Source organism: Hyla sarda, chromosome 7, assembly GCF_029499605.1.
Source record: "Hyla sarda isolate aHylSar1 chromosome 7, aHylSar1.hap1, whole genome shotgun sequence".
NCBI lineage: Eukaryota > Metazoa > Chordata > Amphibia > Anura > Hylidae > Hyla > Hyla sarda.
Window position 1 is genome coordinate 187,151,116 of NC_079195.1, and position 23,227 is coordinate 187,174,342.

Below are 23,227 nucleotides of genomic sequence, written 5' to 3' on the forward strand. Positions count from 1 at the left end.
GTCAGGAGAAAACACAATGATATCAGTGACCTGAGTGACATCTTTTCTGTTGTCTTTTCTTTGCTTCTTTATCTGGTCCAGACACCAGGACTTCTTCCAGCTCCATCTTCTCTGCAGAATCTGATGCCCGGACATCATTGGTTCCTTAATTTGTCAGCAGATCCAAATCCTCTGTATAAAGACAATATTCATTATAACACATTATAATTCTGCTAAATACTGAATATAATACCGCCACGTGCTGTACCCTCTAAATATATTAGTGCAACACACTGTACCTCCTGAATATAATACTGCCTACCACTGTACCCTCTAAATATATTATTGCAACACACTGTACCCCCTGAATATAATACTGTCACAACCTTTACCCCTGAATATAATACTGCCACACATTGTACCCCTGAATATAATACTGTCTACCACTGTACCCTCTAAATATATTATTGCAACACACTGTACTCCCTGAATATAATACTGCCACACACTGTACCCCTGAATATAATACTGTCACACACTGTATCCCCTGAATATAATACTGCCTACCACTGTACCCTCTAAATATATTATTGCAACACACTGTACCCCGTGAATATAATACTGTCACAACCTGTACCCACTGAATATAATACTGCCACACACTGTACCCCTGAATATAATACTGTCACAACCTGTTCCCCCTGAATATAATACTGCCACACACTGTACCCTCTGAATATAATACAGCCACACACTGTACCATCTGAATATAATACTGCCTGACACTGTACCCCCTGCATATAATACTGCGACACACTATACCCTCTGAATATAATACTGCCACACATTGTTCCCTCTGAATATAATACTGCCATACACCGCATTCCCCTCACCCCATGCTTGGTCAGCTTATCACCCTAATGCCCCCTCTCCTCCATCCTCGGTATTCTCATCACCCCATACACCGCACCCTCAGTCTCATTATCAAAATCAACCCCCCCCCTCACCCATCCTTGGCTCTTCAGCCCCGCACTCCATATTATTACCCCCCCTCCAATCCTCGGTCTCATCATTGCACCCTTCCCCCTCCCCCCGCACCCCATCCTCCGACTCCTCATCATCATTGCACCCCCCCCCTGTTGCACCCACATCCCCCCGCACACGCCTCATCATCATTGCCTTCCCACACCCCATCCTGGCACTTATCATCACACACAACCCCCGCCCACACCCCATCCTCAGTCTCCTTATCATTCCCCCCCCCCCCCCCCCTCATCGCATGTACACTGCTATGGCCTTAATGGCACATCTTCTTCTAAAGCATCAGGGTCCACAAGCCTTTCTTGCTTTACTCTAGGAATTATTCAGGCTTTTCAAGGAATTGCCTTATTTTGTTCCTTGAGCGCTATGTAAACCAATAGATTGTGAACATTTTTGGAAGAAATACTAGCTAAACAGCCATACACATACAGTCTCGGTTGAGTAACATATTCTGCGTTGGAAGGAGGATGAGGTAACTAAAGAGGGAAGTTGATAAAAAGTGGAAACCCCTTGAAAGTTCTGAAAAACTGTTGTTCCTTGGTAAATGCACATGCAATATGAGGTTTCCTTTGTTAATGCCATCTATATGTAGTAAACTATCCCTGGCTTTTATAGAATATAAGTATTATAAAGGTTATCATCAATATATTCCTAAATTGAAACAGATAAATGCTTGGAAAGTGAAGCCTGACAACCTTATTTAAAGTATTAAAAAAAAAGAAAACAATCCGGGGCGCAGTCCTAATGCATTATCGCAATTTTAGCTCAGGAAGACAATAAATTAAGCAATTTGCGCTTACTAAAGGATGTTGCGTTAAGAACTCAACATCTAAATCAGCATGTAGTTCAATGGCCCTAGGTCAGCAGCCCTGGGCAGACCCAATAGCTTCAGGAGTTTTGGATACACACACTGTACAAGGAGAACGGTGAAAGGCAAATAAGATAGCACATCTGAACCAGACCCTTTCTCAATATGCACGCACTTGAAAAAGGGTCCGGTTCGCACCCGAAACGCATTGGATGTGCTATCTTACTTGTTTTATGCTATTTATTTTGCAATAAATCTTTTTACTCTGGAGAAGTGTGATCACTGGGATCATGTGCCTATCACGGTCCTCCTTATACAACCTTATTTAAAGGGATGTGTGTTAGCCTGGGGGGAGTAGGGTATATGGGAGTGTAGCTGTGCGGTTACTAAGGGTGCTTGCTTAACCCTTTCTATTCGTGACTCCAAGGTGAGGGCTATTCTCTGTATGCTTGTCCCACCGCCAGCCTTCCCAAGAACGATAGGGAGATAGGAAATCATTTATTGTCCACAACCGGAGATTTGCAGAAACTTGTCAGAACTTTTACTGAAGATTTTAGGCAATAATGAACAGGAACAGTCCATATAACAAAGTCTATTAGAGCTTGACAAGTGGTTGGGACCTCCTGAGTTTATTGAGCCTAGTAAGATAATTGTTGCGGTGATCCACTGGATTTAGGGGTTTAGATTCAGTCCAGTAATCACGCTAGCTTTAGCGGGGATTGAGATTGTAACTCACGGTTTAGTTTTATGCTGAGGCCGGCAGACTTCTGGCCTAGCTTGTCTTTGAAAGTTGCGCAGATCCGTCCTGCTAATCCGGCATCCACGAGAGCAGCAACGCAAGAGAGCGATCATTGGCTACAGCTCCCTTATATGGGCAGGGGTTGGACTAAAGCTCACTGGTCCATACAACTGTCAATCTTCTGTACATAGAGTTATGGGTAAGCATGTGACCCAAGGACCTCCAAAGGTCCTCCAACATACCATAGAGGAATTAACATGGTCACATGACTGAAGGTCCTGTGATGCTAACAAGGTAAGAAGACTAATATACACTATATTAAATAAACAAATTATTAAATACAGTGGTCCCTCAAGTTACAATATTAATTGGTTCCAGGACGACCATTGTATGGAGCCGCCCTTACTTGGTGTCCAAAGGAGCAGCTAACCCTGGCACACGTAAGGAGTAGAGTACAGAAATTGTAGTTCTTCCCTGTACTGTAGGGGGCGCTACCAGACACCAGTCAGTGCATGCACTTCAGTAATACAGGCGATTTACCAGTAAAATGCCCATTCTGATTGGTCAGTTCCTCCAGTTGGGACATGTTTCACAGATCTGGACTGTCCGTACATTGTATGTTGAGTCTGGTTTCAAGTTACAATGGTCCAGAAAAGACCATTGTATGTTGAAACTATTGTATGTTGAGGCCATTGTAAGTTGAGGGATCACTGTATATACATAATAGAATTATGAAATTAGAAAAGGAGGAGGCGACTAGGGGCTGTCCCACCTGGGGGACCCTACCTGAACGTAGTAACTCTGACTTTGGGGACCACAATACAAGGTACGGTATGCAATATGGTACCGGAACACCACAGATGTATACCTCTAGCAAACCAGTGTATCAGAATGACTGTGCATCTAAACTAGTAGTCTCCAGTTACTCCTAATGTGCCATGACAGATGCAGGCTATCATTATAGGGAAACTGACAGGTGGTTCACCCACAATAAACCTAATACATCGGGTTATAACTCACGCGGATGGAGGTATAACTTGGATCCACAATACGGTTCCAGAGAGCCATTACTATCTGGCATTGCTTATATGTTAATCGCTGGCCTTGTGCAATGGAGGCGGGACTCGGCATAGCCAGCATCCCTGTCTCCATGCCGGGTTGCACCTCCATTGAGCAGTGCCGGATAATAGCGGTTCTATCTCTGGAACTGGACTGCGGATCCGTGTAAGTTATACCTCATTTTAATCCGGTTCATCTGCAATATAACCCTGTGTATTGGGTTAAGTGTCTGTGAACCGGCTGTCAGTTTAACTTTAAATAGTTATGGTGTCCCGACCACACATCTTTTTATAGTTTTAGTAATGGAAGTGAATATCAGGTCATGAATGGGGTTATACAGTGAGGGGGTGGGTGTTAGGGATACACACCCCTCAATGTAAAATATTCACACCCCCTGGGACTGTATAATCCCATCACCTAATATTCACTCCCATTATTAAAATTAAGTTCCGCCTATCTGACTGATTCCCTGTCATTTTTTTATTGATTACATCCAGATACTGTTCTTTTTTAACCTCTTCTTTTTTCTTTGGCTAACTTTTTTTGCTCCTCATATTCTAAGACCCATAACTCTTTTTATATTTCCACTGACAACGTTGTATTAGGGTTTATTTTTTGTGGGACAAGTTGTACTTTTCATTGGCACACGTTATTTTATCATATAATGTATTACAGAGCCAGAAAAATATACATATGTAAGGCAAAATTGAAAAGAAATGGACATGCGCAAATTTGTGGGGCAATAATCTTGTAATCTGTAATCTTCAATAGTACCACTTTTGCGTATCTATGATGACTTTTTATTATGTTTTTTTGGGACGTGATGTGACAAAAATCCGCAATTTTTGCATTTGGCATTTGTTTCGCATTTATGCCTTACAGCATCAGGAACATCATAGTTTAATAATTCGAACAATTACGCACGCAGCGATACCAAATATGTTTATTTTTTTTTTTGTTACAGTGTTTTATTTGAAAAATGGGAAAAGGTGGGGGTTATATTTAAAAAATATATATATTATTTTATACATTATCATATTTATCATAAGCCACACATCATTGATCTATGTTCTCGGTGCTCGATTGCTAAGAGCTGCCTACAGCAGATGTAATTTTTGGTACATTATTATTGAGGCAGCTGTCTTGCGTGAAATATACAGCATTTAGTGATATGCTTTACAGCAAGCCCCATGGACATAGGCAACAATAGACTGGAGTTGGCACATTGACATGAATGGGAAATGTTTCTGGGAATTCTCTGATACAGAGGTCATTCCACACTGAGGGGGAGGCCGAGCTGTGAACATCATCTCATCTATCTATTGGTGTCACCTTTCACTGAACTCCTGTATGTAATGATAATGAGGACACTGCAAAAAAAGTGAATAGTACAAAACAGTAAGGGTCAGCTTAATATAAAGCTTACTGACCTGACTAAAAGCTGCAAAATATTAGGATTATTTTACAATATAATCAAATGGAAAATTGAAGAAGAAAAAAAAAAGAAAAAAAAATCTGATCTAAATAATAGATCATTTTCTGATGACACATTCCCTTTTATGGTATATAGGACTTTATATTTCTGCCCTGTGCAACCTGTAAATCAATGTAAAATCATTAGGAAGTGACATAGAATGGTTACAGTGTTCTGTAAAAAGTATAATGCAATGAAAAATATATTGATGTGATTTTTTCTTTCTTTTCTTTGATAGGCCAACAACCCACCAGCACGCCCCAAGACCCCTGAGATACTGAAGTAAGTCAACTAGGTTTATCTTGAATAATGCAGGAAATGTGTGAGATACCTTAAGATTAAAATCTTGTCTTTTTTAGCCTCTAATAGGAGAGAGAGAGAGAGAGAGAGAGAGAGAGAGAGAGAGGGGGGGGAAAGAGATTGCAGCACTACTTAGCCAATCCAATGCATATGGTGTCGGTGCCCAAAACCCGATCACGGTCCTTGTAGAGAACCATAAAACAAATGGTACACCACTCATGTATCCAAAAGGAAGTGCAAATGTATTCGCTCATGTCACAGCAATGGCAACATTTCAACTTCTCTATAAAGGCCTTTCTCAATATATATATATATATATATATATATATAGCAAAAAATGGAAGAGAGCGGCACTCCAGCATTCAGTGAAAACCCAGTGAGGGTGTATTTATTCACACATCTGCAATACACGCGACGTTTCGGCCCGTCAATAGAGCCTTTCTCAAGCACCTGAGAAAGGCTTGAGAAAGGCTCTATTGACGGGCCGAAACGTTGCGTGTATTGCAGATGTGTGAATAAATACACCCTCACTGGGTTTTCACTGAATGCTGGAGTGCCGCTCTCTTCCATTTTTTCCTACATTTACTTGGGGCCTGGGTCTGACCCTGGAGCTGAGCACCCACGTGGATCTTAGAATCCTTGGCCACAGCCATGCATGGTGCTCCTTCTTCTTTACTTTTTTCTATATATAGATATATATATATATATATATATATATATATATTTCATCAAAATCAATGCAGCACTACTTAGCCAGAGATGTATGGTGCCAGCGCCTCGACCCGATCACAGTCCATATAATAGAAGAAACTGGCGCAGCACTCCAAAGTAGTAAAATGTGAAAAATGTATTCCTCCATGTCAAGCAAAAAAGCGACGTTTCAGCCCCTCAATGGAGATTTTCTCAAGCATAGTGATACAACAAACTCTAGGAGTTTTTATCCCCAGTGCACATCATTACAATCATCAATCAATGAACAAGTGAATTCATATAAAATATACCATAAATGTACATACATGATATCAAAAAGTGCATATAAATGTCCCGGCAATGGACATAAACAAACCTCTGATTGGCTGCTGCGTGGATGGATGTAAATAAACAAAGGACGCGTCTGTATTCTAAAGGCGCGTATGGCCTAAAATCTATAATAGTGTGCCCAGCTCTTATACATTTTAGGCCACATGCGCCTGTAAAATACAGACGCGTCCTTTGTTTATTTACATCCATCCACGCAGCATCCAATCAGAGGTTTGTTTATGTCCATTGCCGGGCGACCGGACCCACGTGGGGGGCGCTACTGCGTGTCACACAGACATCGCGAGACTTGTTGCGTGTCATGTGATGCGCGGGCGCGAGTATCAACGTTGGTTCCGGAAGCACGGCGTGGTCAGGAACACACGCATGCGCACTCGCATTTTATACAAACGATGGCGCCATAACGCAATGCAGAGTCGGTAAGCAACGCCCTATATGTTCATATTTTATATGATTACAGATTAATTACACCTGTGTTAATTGATGATCATTAAGATGGAGCACAAATTTTCAGGCTTCATTGTTTTTAATGTACACACATTATGCACTTTATATTGTACGCAGATACTCTTATATGCACTTTTTGATATCATGTATATACATTTATGGTATATTTTATATGAACTCACTTGTTCATTGATTGATGATTGTAATGATGTGAACTGGGGATAAAAACCCCTAGAGTTTTTTGTATCACTATGCTTGAGAAAAGCTCCATAGAGGGGCTGAAACGTCGCTTTTTTGCTTTACATGAAGGAATACATTTTTCACATTTTGCTACTCTGGAGTTCTGCGCCAGTTTCTTATATATATATATATATATATATATATATATATATATATATATATATATATATATACACACACACACACACACACAGTATATATATTTATTTATATAACATACATTTGAAAAATGTTAAGTTCCTTTCACTTTTTATGTTGCTTTCTTGCTATGACACTTGAAATTTAGTTCTGGGGCTCCTATTTCTCTTGACCATCTTTGAGTTATTTCCACACCTTGTTTGAAGTCTCCTGTGGTAAATTGAGATGATTGGACATTATTGGAAAAGACCCATGAGGTAAAAAGAACTTCTCAGCGACAGGATTGTGTGGAGGCATAGATCTAAAGAATGGTACAAAATTGTCTGCTGCACTGAAAGTTCCCTAGAAAGTCAATGCCACCACTGCAGAGCTCCATCAATCTGGGTTTTATGGCAGAGTGGCCAAAAAGAAGCATCTACTCAATAAAAGACACAGGAAAGTCGCCTGGAGTTTGCAAAAAAAGAAAAAGCACCTAAAAGGACTCAGACTGTAAGAATTCTTTGTCTGATGAATCCAAAATGAAACTTTCTAGCCTTAATTCTTAGTGTCATATTTGGGTAAAACCAGACACTGCTAATAACGTGCCCAATACCATCCCTACAGTGTTTCAGTAGCTGGGACAGAGAGACCTGTCAGGATTGGGGGAAAGCAGAAACCAAACGATAGGGGATAAGATGTCTGATCACGGGGGTCCCTCCACTGGGCCCCCCGTTTGGAGCTTCCGCGTTCGGGACGTCACACCACACCCCCCTACATTCATGGAAGGGGGCATGACGCTAGTATGTAGCAGTCACGCCTCCTCCCATAGACATGAATGGAGGGCACGTGGAAGCTGTAGTCGCCAGTCGTCCGGCACAGAGCGGAGTTTACTCCATGCACTGGATGACTGGGGTGCTGCAGTGGAGATTGCTGGGGTCCCCAGCTCAAACTGGGCCGAAGGTTCTCCTTTCAACTAGACAATAACTGTAACAATAAGCACACAAGAGTGGCTTAAGGACAACTCTTTGAATGTCCTTGAGAGGCCCAACCAGAGCTTGAAGCCAATGAAACCCAACTTAGATGGAAGATGTGAAAATGACTGTCCACCAACAGACCCCATACAACCTGACAGAGCTTGAGAGGATCTGAAGAAAACAATGGCAAAAAGTCTGTAAATCCAGGTGTGTAAACCTTGTGGCATCCTACCCAAGAAGACTGGAGGCTGTAATCGCTGCCAAAGGTGCTTCAACTATGTACAGAGTAAAGGGTGTGAATACTTATGTCCATATAATATTTTAGTTTTTCCTTTAATAAAGTTGCAATTATTCTTTAATTCTGTTTTTAAATTCTCATCACGGGGTATTGAGTGCAGAATAAAAGAATAAAAGAATAAAGATAAAAAGTCAAAAGGGTCTGGAGAGTTTCTGGATTGGTTTGCACTATACTTGTAAATGCTGGTATGCTGGTAGTACTCTACTGTATTATATTAAATATCAGGTTGACTGTATGAAGATTATTTTTTTCTGGTATCAGGCATGGAGTAAAATCATTTTTGGGGTGTTTTCTTAGGACCCTCCAGGGACTGCCTCACAGAGTGCTATTTGAATTTACCCCAGAGACTGTAGAAGAGCTGGAGGTCATGCCTGGAAATATTGTGTTTGTGCTCAAGAAGGGGGACGATAATTGGGCAACTGTTCTGTTCAATGGAAAGGTAAGTATGGCTGCAAGTTCCATGTATGTGAAATATATTCTATTGTTGCTGGACACTGCTATAAAATGTTCACATAGTCTGTTGAATTAGGATCCGCAAAGAGGTCAACATGTAGAATGATCATTAAAATGGTAGAAAGTGTCTATAGTCAGCAGCTGCCTAATACTAATCATAGTAGTCTGGCAATGGCATCTGAAACAGGTATGGAGCATCTGTGGTAGGCACATACTGTAACATTAAGGGATTGTTAAGGTACAGAAAGGCAAAGCTGGAAAACTGCACAGTGCTAAGTCTATTTCTACAAGAGTTTGGTACTGTAGAGTCTGGTTCCAAGAGCCAAACTACCACACCAAAAACTAAAGTATACCCCCTAACCCCATTTCCCACAAAAAAAGGCACATAAATAAAATAGGGTTGGATAAATCTTGGCCACAGCAGCCAATTGTATAATTAATAATGAAATAACATAATAACAAACAATTAAAACTCAATAAAGAGGGAGGAGTTCATGGAAGCTACATAGATCTGGAGCCCCATATCAAACACTAAAGACTAAACTGCCTTCAGCCATCACCTCCGGTTTGGAAACACTATAGGCCAAAATAATGGGTACATTCTTCAAGTGTTTTCCAAGGATTGCCCCCTTTTGAGAGACCCCAAAATGCACCAGACCAGGTAAATGCTCCACCATATGGAGGCAGGGGTATGAACACCGCTCATAAATGTTTTATTCTGCAGCTGCTTCCTAAATAAAGATTATTGTAGCCCGTAATTTCCTGCTTAAGATCAGACCACTATGTAGCCCCATTAATAGAAGTGGCACAGCGGGTCCTTTTATCACTTTGTCTGCCAGTAATAAAATATTAATAGTGCCAGGTCATAAAATATTGATAGTGCAATTAGGAGGGACAGTATTAAAGGGGTTTTCTAGTTTCAGCAAGTTGGATTTATTTAACCCTTTGTGCAATATACCTCCAGGCTGGGATCTTGGGGATCACATATTCCAGGCATTCTATGAGTGGTTTCCCATACATATCCTTACACCAGTCTCTTAATGATATATTTATAGATGTATGCGTGTGAACATAATATTACTATGTCCATACACTGCATGCAGCTTGTAGAATTTTTTTTATTGAGTTTTAAACGAGGCAGATCGAACTCAGATCCCCATAGGTCTTAAACACCCCGTTCCCACAGAGCTGCTTCACCCTGCTAAGACCTTTCCTCTCCCAGAAGTCTGCATCCTGAAAAGAGGAAAATTTGGACGGACCTGGGTTGTGCCATAAGGGTTGAATTTTGAAAAACTCTCCAGCCTCAACATACTGCTAGCACATCCCCCGACCTTACACAACAACCGGGTAGTAGGTGAAGCATCCAGAGGCCTAGTAAGGGCACCTATTTCCAAAATATATATCGGAATACGAGCCCCGTGCTTTGCCATGAACAGTTTCCCAGCAGCTTGTAGGTTTAAGTAAACTTCCAATGATTTCAGTAGGCTACTATGCATGGTCCATACCCCATTAACAGTGGTGCCACAACCCTTATTGTATTACCTAATACCTTATTGATCTTATAACCCTGTGAATAAGTGCATATCAAACACATTGTGCCCTTTCATACCTGTTGGTAGATCTGTCAGATATGACAGGCAGAAATAGTACAGCATGCTACGCTATTCCGTCTAACGAAACAATAGACACCACAACAAAATCCGATGGACCCCATTATAAGCCAGTGAGGTGTGTCGGCCACCATTGCTGACTATCATGAGTTCCTTTGTAAGGGAAGCCATTACCACAGTGTGAACAAAGCTTAAAGGGAACCAATCATCAGATTTTACCCTATATAACGCTTGGCAAAGCGTTATATAGGGTAAAATCTTTATTTTCACCATTCCCGGGGGACGCTCCTGCCCCCAGGGATAATGAAGATATGAAGTTATAAACTAGTCACCGCCACCGCCGTAAGTGGTCCCCTGGGCTGGGAGCTCTTCTCATCTACTCCCGTTCTTCGGCCGGCATTGATGCCCCCTCCGCTTGATTGATGGGCAGCGTCATCGCTCTGCTTTGTCTGTTCAGTGAGCGGAACAATGACGCGGCCCATCAATCAAGCGGAGGGGGCGTCGCTGCCGGCCGAAGAACGGGAATAGGTGAGTGGAGCTCCCTGCCCAGGGGAATACTTACGGCTGTGGCGGTGACTAGTTTATAACTTCATATCTTCACCCTCCCTGGAGGCAGGAGCGTCCCCCGGGGATGGTGAGGACAACAATTTTACCCTATATAACGCTTTGCCAAGCATTATATAGGGTAAAATCTGATGATTGGTTCCCTTTAATGGTAAGATATATAGCTCTCTGTCATAGTATTCAACTGTTGTTTGATTAGCAGGAATCTCTTTCTGTTAATTCGTTTGGGGAAGTTGCTGTACAACTTTCTTCCAGATGAGCTAAACTTCACTGCAAGCCCTGGAGAGTATAGAGTGGAGTTTGTGACTGGTTAGCCTCTCTGGCTTGTGCAGTTCTGTGTGGATTATAGCATTAGCTTTGTGCATTTGTTTCTGTGTTCCCTTTGCTTCTAGTGCCACATTCATTTCCAGGGTTTTCCTAGGAATATCTGCAGGAACAGTAAGGTTTAGTGGTGTCTGGTGTTAAATTAGAGTTCTGGAAAGATCTAGGGAAAGATTAGGGACAGATAGTTAGGTCAGTCCTTGTTCTGCATCATTCCTATGTCCGATTATCCATTCATTATCGTACTGTGCCTGATGCCTATTGTTTAGTTGCTATTTTTTTGATTGATACATGCTTGTTTTCTCTTTTGCATATATCGGTCATACCATTTGGCTCTATTACCTTGGGGTACTGAGGTACTGAGCACACTTATGACCCAGGAAAGGTGACTACTACAAATAAATGTATTTCTGCCATCTAGTGACTAGCCAGCATTGTTACATTGTTTCCTGAGGAAATGTAACCTGTATGGAAACATTAGGTCTGATTACAAGTAACCAAATGACTAGATCAGGACCATGGACAGATCTCTGGAGCCGCACAAGCAATTTATGAACCTGACAAATCTGGGTTATTCCTTTAGACAAATTTCATGATTTCCTTGAAATTAAGGGGAATATAAATAACATAGAAGGGGGCTACTCAGGACCTACCTCTGTGAGAGAAGAACTGCAAAGAGTAGCACCCACTTTGGAGAAGTCAACATGATGACATAAATGGTAGGGATTTATTCTGATGCCATATTGAAGTCGGGAAGAAATTTTTCCTTTTTTATGGGGCAGTTGGCATCAGCATCATGGGGGCTTTTTGCCTTCCTCTGGATCAACATCAAAGTAGGGTTTCAGGTTGAACTCGATGGACTCTTTTTTTTCGAGCTTACAAACTATGTTCATCATCCTGGTAGTTGTGTTAGGCCTATTTCACATAAGCGTCGGACTCTGCTTCAGAGAGCTCCATTGGCTGTTCCATTCAAATACAAAAATAATAGTGCATGCACTATAAACTCCAGTAAACTACCAGAATTCCGATGGACCCCATTCAAGTCAATGAGATCTGCCAGGACCCAGTGATGACCCAGTAGAGTCAGTTGTGCTCCAACCCGTTTTGTCGAATGGACCCAGAACGGGGTGGAGCACAACAGCAATGTGAACATAGACTAACACTACATTTGTCCTGCAGAGGGGAATAATAGACTTGTGCATGACCAAAATTTTAGTTTCTTTTTTTTTTCGGCTAAAAATTTTTTCGGTTCTGTTAAACCTTTGGGACACAGTAATTTGTTTTATTCTGTTTTCGGACACATTCGTATTTTTTTTTTTTTGTTCTATTCGGAAACTGTTCGGCTATTGGATGCATTCGTTATTTTGGATCTATTCGTTATATATATCATTCATTTCACTTTAGTTTTTGGACAATTTCGTTATTTGTTTTAATGCTTATTTCTAACGCAGGCCTTGCTGATCCTCTCTTGTAAAAAAAAAAAATAGCAGGTGTTACCTTAGCTTGTTTTGCAGTTGTCTCTGTGCCAGAGGCCAAGTTTTCCTCAGGTAAACTGTCCATTTCTGCAAATCCAATGACTCCACACTCCAGTACCACCAGGCAAACTCTCACAGGACGACCTCACAACTAATTAAACAGCCTCACTGTCTGTGATACAGTAGGGATCGACTGGAATAAGCTAATTGGCTAAAAGCTATCATGTGACAATGAACTCCGATCATGCGACCTCCCAAGGACCAATTGAAAAAAATCAAATTAATTATTTACTTTAGTTTTACGGTTAATGAATGCATTCGTTATTTTATGAATGTATTCGTTAATCTGATGTTCGTATTATCATGGTTATTCGGAAATGTTCCAAATATGTTTTCGTGCGTTCGGATAAATCCGAACACCCGAAAATGGTAAAATTCGTATAAATTAGCATTCATGCCGAAATGAATTTCACATGTTTAGGGAATGAGGTGAATCAAGATCATTTACTTTATAGACTTAAAATGCTATGGACTTAATGGACTTAAAATTCAAGTCCTTTAGAATAAATGGATATTTTACAGACACTTTGGGATGAACAGTTTCGGAGCGGAATAGTCCAATGCATGTACGAGCGGTTACATTCTGTTCTGGATCTTCCTCATATGTCTATTGGTTACATCCAACCATCTGCACACACAAATATATCAGGAGGTTGGATGTCCTGTAGGAAAGCCATCTGTCAGTACCATAATGTGTCCGATTATACAACTTCTTACAAATTGCTGTGTAGGATCCATCACTAAATGATGCAGAAATACCATATTTTTCGCCGTATAAGACACGCTTTTTCTTCTCCAAAACTGGGGGGAAAAGTTGGTGCGTCTTATATGGCAAATACACACCTATCGCGGCGGTCCCTGCGGCCATCAATGGCCTGGACCCGTGGCTAATACAGGACATCACTGATCGCGGTGATGCCCTGTATTAACCCTTCAGACGCGGCGATCAAAGCTGACACTAACCCGGCTACACCGGAAGGGACCTTACCTGCCTCCTCGGTGTCTGCTCCGTGCCGGGATCCCCTGCATGGCCGGCGCTCTCCTTCGTCATCATCACGTCGTCGCGCACGCCGCCCCGTCATCCAATAGGAGCGGCGTGCGTAGCGGCGGCAACGGAGAGCGAGGATACCGGGCAGCAGAGACATTCCAGAGCGACGGGGACACCCCGGGGACGTGACGACAGCGATGGAGGGCGACATCCAGGGCAGCGGTGATGAGCGGTGATGGGTCCGGAGCGGCGGGGACACATGAGTATTACCTCCTATACCAGTGGTCTTCAACCTGCGGACCTCCAGAGGTTGCAAAACTACAACTCCTGGCATGCCCGGACAGCCAACGGCTGTCCGGGCATGCTGGGAGTTGTAGTTTTGCAACATCTGGAGGTCCGCTGGTTGAAGATCACTGTGACCTATACTTTACATTGCATTCTAGATTTTCCTCATTTAAAATTGGGTGCGTCTTATATGCCGGAGCGTCCTATAGGGCGAAAAATATGGTAATTGTTTTGGAAGAAAAAGTGTACGGGATGGGTATATCATAAAGACAGGTAGGGGTGGGGGGCAGCACTAATCTGTGCCTTACTGATTGTTTAAGGGAATGTCCAGGATAAGAAAAACAGAGCTAATTTCTTCCAAAAAAACAGCTCCACTTATGTCCTCACATTGTGTGTGGTATTGCAGCTCAGTTCCATTGAAGTGAATGAAGTGGAGTTGTAATACCACACACAACCCAAGGACAGGTGTGGCGCTGTTTCCGGAAAAATCAAAACAGTTTTTCTTATACTTGATAACCCGTTTAACCCTCAATTGTGTCCTACAAGTGAAAATACAATAATACCATACAGCTTCTGCAGAACTGCTAATCCAGGATGGAAAATTTTGAGGAAGGGTGCACAATCGGGGGGATGGGCTGGTCAATTTATTCATATTGGTTCCAAAAATCTAAATCAAATGAAAGGGGTTTTCAAAGATTAGAATATCACTTTGGGGGAGATTTATTGAAACCTGTGCAGAGTTGTGAAAGTTGAACAGTTGCCCATAGCAACCAATCAGGTCTCTTCTTTCATTTCTCAGAGGCCTTTTTCAAAATGAAAGAAGTGATCTGATTGGTTGCTATGGGCAACTGCACCACTCTTCCTTTACACAAGTTTAGATACATCTCCCCCTTTGTTCTTGCAAAAAACGCCACCCCCGTCCACAGGTGATGTGTGGTATTGTGGCTCAGCCCTGTTCATTTCAGTGAAGCTGAGCTGCCCAATAGTAATCATGTATTTCTCTGCATCCAGGGCAACCAGCGACCATATTTGTCAAGGAAAATATCTTTCCAGTCATAGGAATAATCTTTTGTGTGTATACTGCTCTAAACTTTGCAGTAAATATAGGATCTTGTACTGCAGTGTTTTGCAAACAGTGTGTCTCCAGCTGTTGCAAAACTACAACTCCCAGCATGCTCGGACAGCCTTCGGCTGTCCGGGCATGCTGGGAGTTGCAGTTTTGCAAAAGCTGAAGGCTCACTGTTTGCTGTCCGGGCATGCTGGGAGTTGTAGTTTTGCAACAGTTGGAGACACACTGTTTTATTTCCGGGCATGCTGGGAGTTGTAGTTTTGCAACAGCTGGAAACTCACTGTTTGCTGTCCGGGCATGCTGGGAGTTGTATTTTTGCAACAGCGAGAGACACGCTGTTTTCTGTCCGGGCATGCTGGGAGTTGTAGTTTTGCAACAGCTGAAGGCACACTGTTTGCTGTCCGGCATCCTAGGAGTTGTAGTTTTGCAACAGCTGGAGACACACTGTTTGCTGTCCGGGCATGCTGGGAGTTGTATTTTTGCAACAGCAAGAGACACACTGTTTTCTGTCTGGGCATGCTGGGAGTTGTAGTTTTGCAACAGCTGAAGGCACACTGTTTGCTGTCCGGGCATGCTGAGAGTTGTAGTTTTGCAACAATTGGAGACACACTGTTTTCTTTCCGGGCATGCTGGAAGTTGTAGTTTTGCAACAGCTAGAAACACATTGTTTTCTGTCCGGGCATGCTGGGAGTTGTATTTTTGCAACAGCGAGAGACACACTGTTTTCTGTCCGGGCATGCTGGGAGTTGTAGTTTTGCAACAGCTGAAGGCACACTGTTTGCTGTCCGGCATCCTAGGAGTTGTAGTTTTGCAACAGCTGGAGACACACTGTTTGCTGTCCGGGCATGCTGGGAGTTGTATTTTTGCAACAGCAAGAGACACACTGTTTTCTGTCTGGGCATGCTGGGAGTTGTAGTTTTGCAACAGCTGAAGGCACACTGTTTGCTGTCCGGGCATGCTGAGAGTTGTAGTTTTGCAACAATTGGAGACACACTGTTTTCTTTCCGGGCATGCTGGAAGTTGTAGTTTTGCAACAGCTAAAAACACATTGTTTTCTGTCCGGGCATGCTGGGAGTTGTATTTTTGCAACAGCGAGAGACACACTGTTTTCTGTCCGGGCATGCTGGGAGTTGTAGTTTTGCAACAGCTGAAGGCACACTGTTTGCTGTCCGGCATCCTAGGAGTTGTAGTTTTGCAACAGCTGGAGACACACTGTTTGCTGTCCGGGCATGCTGGGAGTTGTATTTTTGCAACAGCAAGAGACACACTGTTTTCTGTCTGGGCATGCTGGGAGTTGTAGTTTTGCAACAGCTGAAGGCACACTGTTTGCTGTCCGGGCATGCTGGGAGTTGTAGTTTTGGAACAATTGGAGACACACTGTTTTCTTTCCGGGCATGCTGGAAGTTGTAGTTTTGCAACAGCGAGAGACACGCTGTTTTCTGTCCGGGCATGCTGAGAGTTGTAGTTTTGCAACAGCTGAAGGCACACTGTTTGCTGTCTGAACATCCTAGGAGTTGTAGTTTTGCAACAGCTGGGGACACACTGTTTGCTGTCCGGGCATGCTGGGAGTTGTATTTTTGCAACAGCAAGAGACACACTGTTTTCTTTCCAGGCATGCTGGGAGTTGTAGTTTTGCAACAGCTAGAAACACACTGTTTTCTGTAAGGGCATGCTGGGAGTTGTAGTTTTGCAACAGCTGGAAACACACTGTTTGCTGTCCGGGCATGCTGGGAGTTGTATCTTTGCAACAGCGAGAGACACGCTGTTTGCTGTCCGTGCATGCTGGGAGTTGTAGTTTTGCAACAGCTGAAGGCATACTAAGGTACTATTGCATATGAGCCGTGTATTACAGCTAAACCATATCTGCAGTTTCCAGTAAGTGCAGATAGGAATCCCAATCTCTGTGATTCAGACTAAAAGTATGAGCTACAATGAATTGTTGTGGTGAGAGATAAGACGAAGACGAGATAAGGACATGTTCACCACAGACTGAATGTGAACATATTTAGAACGGGGACATGCAGCCAGAATAATAAGATTGTATCAAGTGTGAAACAACTAACTTAAAGGGGTACTCTGGTGGGGGGAAAAAATGCAAATCAACTGTTGGTCGAATGGGTTAAAAATCTTAACCCTTTCAGCTGCTGTATCCTCCAGGGGAAGTTGTGTAGTTCTTTTTAAGTCTGACCACAATGCTCTCTGCTGCCACTTCTGTCCGTGTCAGGAACTGTCCAGAGCAGGAGCAAATCCTCAGAGCAAACCTCTACTGCTCTGGACAGTTCCTGACACGGACAGAGGTGTCAGCAGAAAGCACTGTGGTCAGACTGAAGAGAACTACACAACTTCCTCTAGAGCATACAGCAGTACTGTTAGCATTAGAAGTAATTTACAAATCTGTAACTTTCTGGCACCAGTTGATTTGTTTTCCACCAGCAATATTATAAATATTTCATTTTCACAATCGATAAAAAGCTATGGGTCCTGCAGTTTGTTGTATACATTGGTTTATTCTTCCAATGTACATATCCAATGTGCACATAGACTTTTATTAGCCAAATGTATACTGGTGTCTTTTGGTATAAAAGTGGCCACTATATCACTTATTGCACTTTCAATACAACTGTACGCAAAAAAAAAAAATATATATATATATATATATATATATATATATATATATATATGCATATACACGCAATGGCAATGCTCGATTGGGCCCCACATTGAGAGCTACATGAAATGTACTACACATATAAAACCAAAAATTTACTTACCGAAATTTTCATTTTCTGGAATCTGTAGGCAGCACAAGCTTCAGGTGGGACCATTTGTTATTGTGATGCCATAGGACGATCAGGAAAACAAGGGGTGTATAGGAGAACAGGGGTGTACACGGGTGACAGAGGGGTGTACACGGGTGACAGAGGGGTGTACATGGGTGACAGGGGTGTAGAGATGTGACAGAGGGGTGTACATGGGTTACAGGGGTGTAGAGATGTGACAGAGGGGTGTACATGGGTGACTGGTGTAGAGATGTGACAGGGGTGTACTTGGGTGACAGAGGGGTCTACAGGGGTGATATAGGGGTAATGAGGGGTGACAGGAGTAATGAGGGGTATGGAGGGGTGACAGAGGGGTGTACAGGGGAGATAGAAGGGTTTAGAAGTGTGACAGAGTGGTAACAAGGGATGTAGAAGGGTGACAGAGGGGTGACAGAAGGGTAGGGGTGCAGTACCTGAAGCCAGTGGCGGATCCAGAGTCTAGTCTCTGGAGGGGCACTATCAGAGTATTTTGCAGAAAATAAGGCATTGCTTACAGAACCCAGAGGATACTGAGTATGAGCAGTGGCGATGCTAGGGTTGGTGTTACCTGGTGCGCCCCTGCCAGGGCACCCTGATTGAGAATCACTGGCCAGTGTAGTGTGTTCCGGTCATCTCTGGCCAATGCGCCCCCTTGCAGCAACGTGCCTGAGGCGATTGTCTCAATCGGCTCATGGGAGTTACAGCCCTGGGCAGTAACCTGAATTATCAGCACTGGGGTCTGGTCCATCTCAAGATTGATTTTAACAATTTATCATAGTAATTGATGAGTTTAGCGGTGAGGGGGATGTAGGAAATTAGATTGATAAGTTGATGAAGGGACATAAAACTGCTTACATTCACTTTTACTATTGCTTTACAAAAAATGTGTTTAAAGTGTAGTGTGTTATGTGTTTTTTATTGTGTTAGAGGAGAACTGCCCCAACATTTATGGGTCACATCAGCCAGTATAGAATTTGGTTATTGATCTGATTATTTGGGAATGATATCTGTTCTGGCTGTGTTCACATGTACTGTAACTAGGGATCGACCGATATCGTTTTTTAGGGCCGATACCGATAACCGGTGGAGGTTAGGGCCAATAGCCGATAACTTATACCGATATTCCGGTATAAGTTATCGGCTATTTATCCCCCCGCTACACCGCTGCAGATCATTGATTTAAAGTGGGCGCTTTAAATCAATGCACTGCAGTGGCTTTTGCGGTGCCATAGGCCGCCGCCACCCGCTTCTCTCCCCCTGCCTGTCCAGGGGTCCTGAGTCCTATCACCGCCACCGCTCCCCTCACCGCCGCCCCACAAAGCGCCGCGACCAACCCCCCCCCTGACCCGCCGCACCGCGTCCGCCACATCGCACCCCCCACCGCACCGCCCCGGCCCCATTGCCTCCCCCATCCCCGGTTTTATAATTACCTGTTCCCGGGGTCCACTCTACATCTGGCTCCGGTGGCGTAATTGCCGATACCGATAATGCCCAAAATCGTGATTATCGGCCGATAATATCGGCCAAACCGATAATCGGTCAATCCCTAACTGCAACTAATTACTGCATTTGGCCAAAATGGCGGTAAATTGTGCATTCTATGGAGATTTAAGTCATTAGCAAAATGTTACATTTTTCCCACAATTTCGGCAATTCACAGTAAAAATGTATGCAGTCATAAGTTGCACTACTGCAATGTGTGTGAATACAGCCTTAATGGCAGATGCTTATTACAACATTTATATAACTTTTTTAAATGACGGCTATTTCTTTTCTCCCTTCTATGTGTATACAGAAAGGGATTGTACCATGCAATTATCTGGAGCCTGTTGAATTGCGCTTCCAAAACCAAAACCAGGTAACACGTATGGCATGCTATTATATAATTTTTAACATAACAATATAGTAGACTCTGTGTAGACTGACTTATCTCAAGACACCATGGACATGGTCTTATATGGCTGAGATACCTTATGTTCCCTCAAGCACAAGGCTTAGAGTGGACCTGTCAGATAAAAAGGGATGTAAATAAGGCTATGCTTCTATCTGTGTGGAAGGCTCCTTTTGGGACCCGTGTTCCAGATTTGTTTGAATAACGGGACCAAAAATGTTTGAATAACGGGACCAAAAATCTTTTGAATAACGGGACCAAAAATGCAGCATGCAGTATTATTTTGCCCCATTAGGATCCTGCAAAACGACAAACACAAGATTGAAACTCGATGGACTCCATTAAAGTCATTGGGTGTCTTAGGCTCCGTTGGTGTCTGTTATGCAGTGGACTTTTCAGCTCTGTCCACTCCTCAGAAATAGAATCTGAGCCTAAGCCAGTGACTAGTTAAAGGTAGTATTCAGCATTTAATTGTTTGGTCACAATGTACAAATATATGAATGGACAGTACAGAGATTTTTTTCTAGTGATCTTTTTATACCTAGACCTGTAACCATGACAAGAGGGCATCCTCAACATCTAGAGGAAAGAAGGTTTCACCGTCATCCCAGGCGGGGATTCTTTACTGTTAGAGCAGTGGGACTATGGAACTCTCTGCCACAAAATGTTGTGATGTCTGACTCAATAAACAAGTTCAAGTGGGGTCTGGTTGTTTTTCTGGAAAAATATAATATTACATGTTATGGATACTAGACTTATGTGGATAGAACATTGATCGAGGGATTTATTCTGATGCCATATTGGAGTCAGGAAGGAATTTTTCCTATGTCTGTGCCTTTCTGTGGATCAACACAGTAGGTTTTTAGGTTGAACCTGATGGACTCTGGTCTTTTTTTCAACCCTACAAACTATGTAACTATGATTCCAGGCATACCTTTTTTTTATTTTTTATTTGGAATCCCAATAGTATTTTTCATTGCCAAGACATAAGCCTTTTTGTTATTATGCAAATGTTGCTAAAGTGTCAAGGGGGCGTTTTTCTGTACTGTAAAAGCTCAGGTAAGTCCAGCTCATGCCCTTTTTATCAGTCACACAAGGTAGGCGGGTGCAAAGGGGGGGGGGTGATAAAGTGGAAAAGGGATGGACTTACCTGGGCTCTTGCCACGCAAGGTAACTTGAGACCTTATATCTCGCAGATGCCCTATTTAGTTCTAGGTTTATTTATACCCCTGTTTTCTTGCTAAAAGGTCTGCTTTAAGGGTGCGTTCCCACAGGGCGTATACGCAGCGTATTTACGGCAAAAATTTGCCGTAAAATTTACGGCAGCAGCGGGAAATACGCTGCGTATTCCTTGCTCACAATACACACAGGGCTTTCCGGCGGCAGCCCTATGTGTGTAGTGAGTTTTGGAGGCGGAGCCACGCGTCACAGACACGCCGGCACACGGCCCCGCCTCCAAAACTCACTACACACATAGGGCTGCCGCCAGAAAGCCCTGTGTGTATTGTGAGCAAGGAATACGCAGCGTATTTCCCGCTGCTATCATAAATTTTGCGCAGCATCAAATACGCTGCGTATACGCCCTGTGGGAACGCACCCTAAGTCTAACTCTGCACCTTTAATATTTTGTGTACAATGCAGTTGGCTGAAGTTAGTTATTGATTCATCCAGCCATGAACTGACATTCAACCACGTGGCCCTTTATTGTATTTCTCAATTTGCATATAGATCCAGCGCTAATCTGAAAAGGAATGTTCATGTAGTGTATAAACATCAATATTATTTTCAGGCAGGTGAATCAGTAGAAGAGGAAGCAGCAAAAAAAGCTAAAACTCCAGAAGCGGACATTCCAGCACCCCCCGCTTCTGCCGCCCCGACAAATGTACAAGGTTTGAACTTTTGAATTTAACAATTATAGTACTTGGTATCTGCAAATGTCAGTATCTATAGGGGTCTATGCACAAGACCAGCTTTTGTGCACATAGCATACATGGTGGCACTTGGAATCACTGTAATTTCAATTTATGGGCCCATTAGGCACTCAGTGGGCCACTGCATGGTACCTTCTTAGAGGCAATGCTTATAGGAGAGAATACCTCCAGAATTTAAGTTAAGATGGAGCATGCCACAATTTCCCCCACTGCTGTTGTTCCAACCATGCCCAAGCCTACAGCTCAGCACTTCTTAGATTTTGTCTCAACACAAGGCCACAAGTGCCAGCTGCGCCAATGACTGACCTTCTTCCTGTAAAGAAGAGACTAGGAAGTGCTGAGCAGTGGGGACCTTGCCCCGATGGAACAGTAGAAGCAGTAAGGCTAGGTTCAGACTACGGAATCTCCGGGCAGAAAATTTCCGCCCGGAGATTCCGAGTTCCGCCTGCGCCAACTGAATTAGTCGACGCTAGGACCGCGCGGACACTGCAGTCTCCTATAGACTGCTATGTGTTCCGCTAGGATTTCTGCCTGAAGAAAGAGCAACCCCTTTCTTCAGGCGGAAATTTTCTAGCGGATTTTCCGCTTCACAAATTCCGAAGTGTGAATTTGTGAATGGAAAACCATTCACTACACTGTGCATTATAGTAAGCGGAATTTCTGCCGGAAATTTCAAAGCGAAAATTCCGGCGGAAATTCCGTAGTCTGAACCTAGCCTAAGTGTTGCACTTGGGAGATAGAATCTAGCTGAGGGGAGTCATGTGACCAATGTTCCATGCATCCTTACAGATACAATCCACCAGTTGCATCAGTACAGAGTGAGATGTTTAACCCTTTTACTTGCAGTGTACAGTGTATTCAGACATAGCAGTGTGATACTAAGATGTTAGTTCAGACACATAGAGCGAGAACTCTTTAGCCTACTATACACCTCAGTAGCTAGAGACAGTATTGGGACACTGCACAACAATTCCTAAATACCTAAAGCTGTACTACAGTTGTAATATTGTGACTAGGAGTACAGCTGTGGTTACATAGATCAATGTCTTGGTGGGATACTACAGGCTAAAGTTTGGTTGCAGTTTTTGGATTTAAACAAACATTGTCCAAACTAGATTTTGGCAGGATCGGCTTTGAGCCTGGATTACCTGGATGAGCCTGGATTACTTTTCCCTGATGGCAGATGTAGGGGGAATGGATTGGGTATGTTGGATTTCAGTGTACCCAACCTTTTGTTTTCAAAGGAGACATGCCACTGCTAAAGGTCT

The 23,227-nt window shown here is 43.0% G+C and overlaps 1 protein-coding gene across 1 annotated transcript in view; it reads left to right on the top strand.

The window, feature by feature from the left end:
- Positions 1-23,227, top strand: part of NCF2 (neutrophil cytosolic factor 2) — a 73,049-nt gene that overhangs the window by 30,762 nt on the left and 19,060 nt on the right. Inside the window, exons 8-11 of the mRNA XM_056531866.1 lie at positions 5,339-5,382; positions 8,812-8,953; positions 19,933-19,995; positions 21,818-21,917. Of these exons, the coding sequence (XP_056387841.1) occupies positions 5,339-5,382; positions 8,812-8,953; positions 19,933-19,995; positions 21,818-21,917 (349 nt within the window). The remainder of the gene's footprint in view (positions 1-5,338; positions 5,383-8,811; positions 8,954-19,932; positions 19,996-21,817; positions 21,918-23,227) is intronic.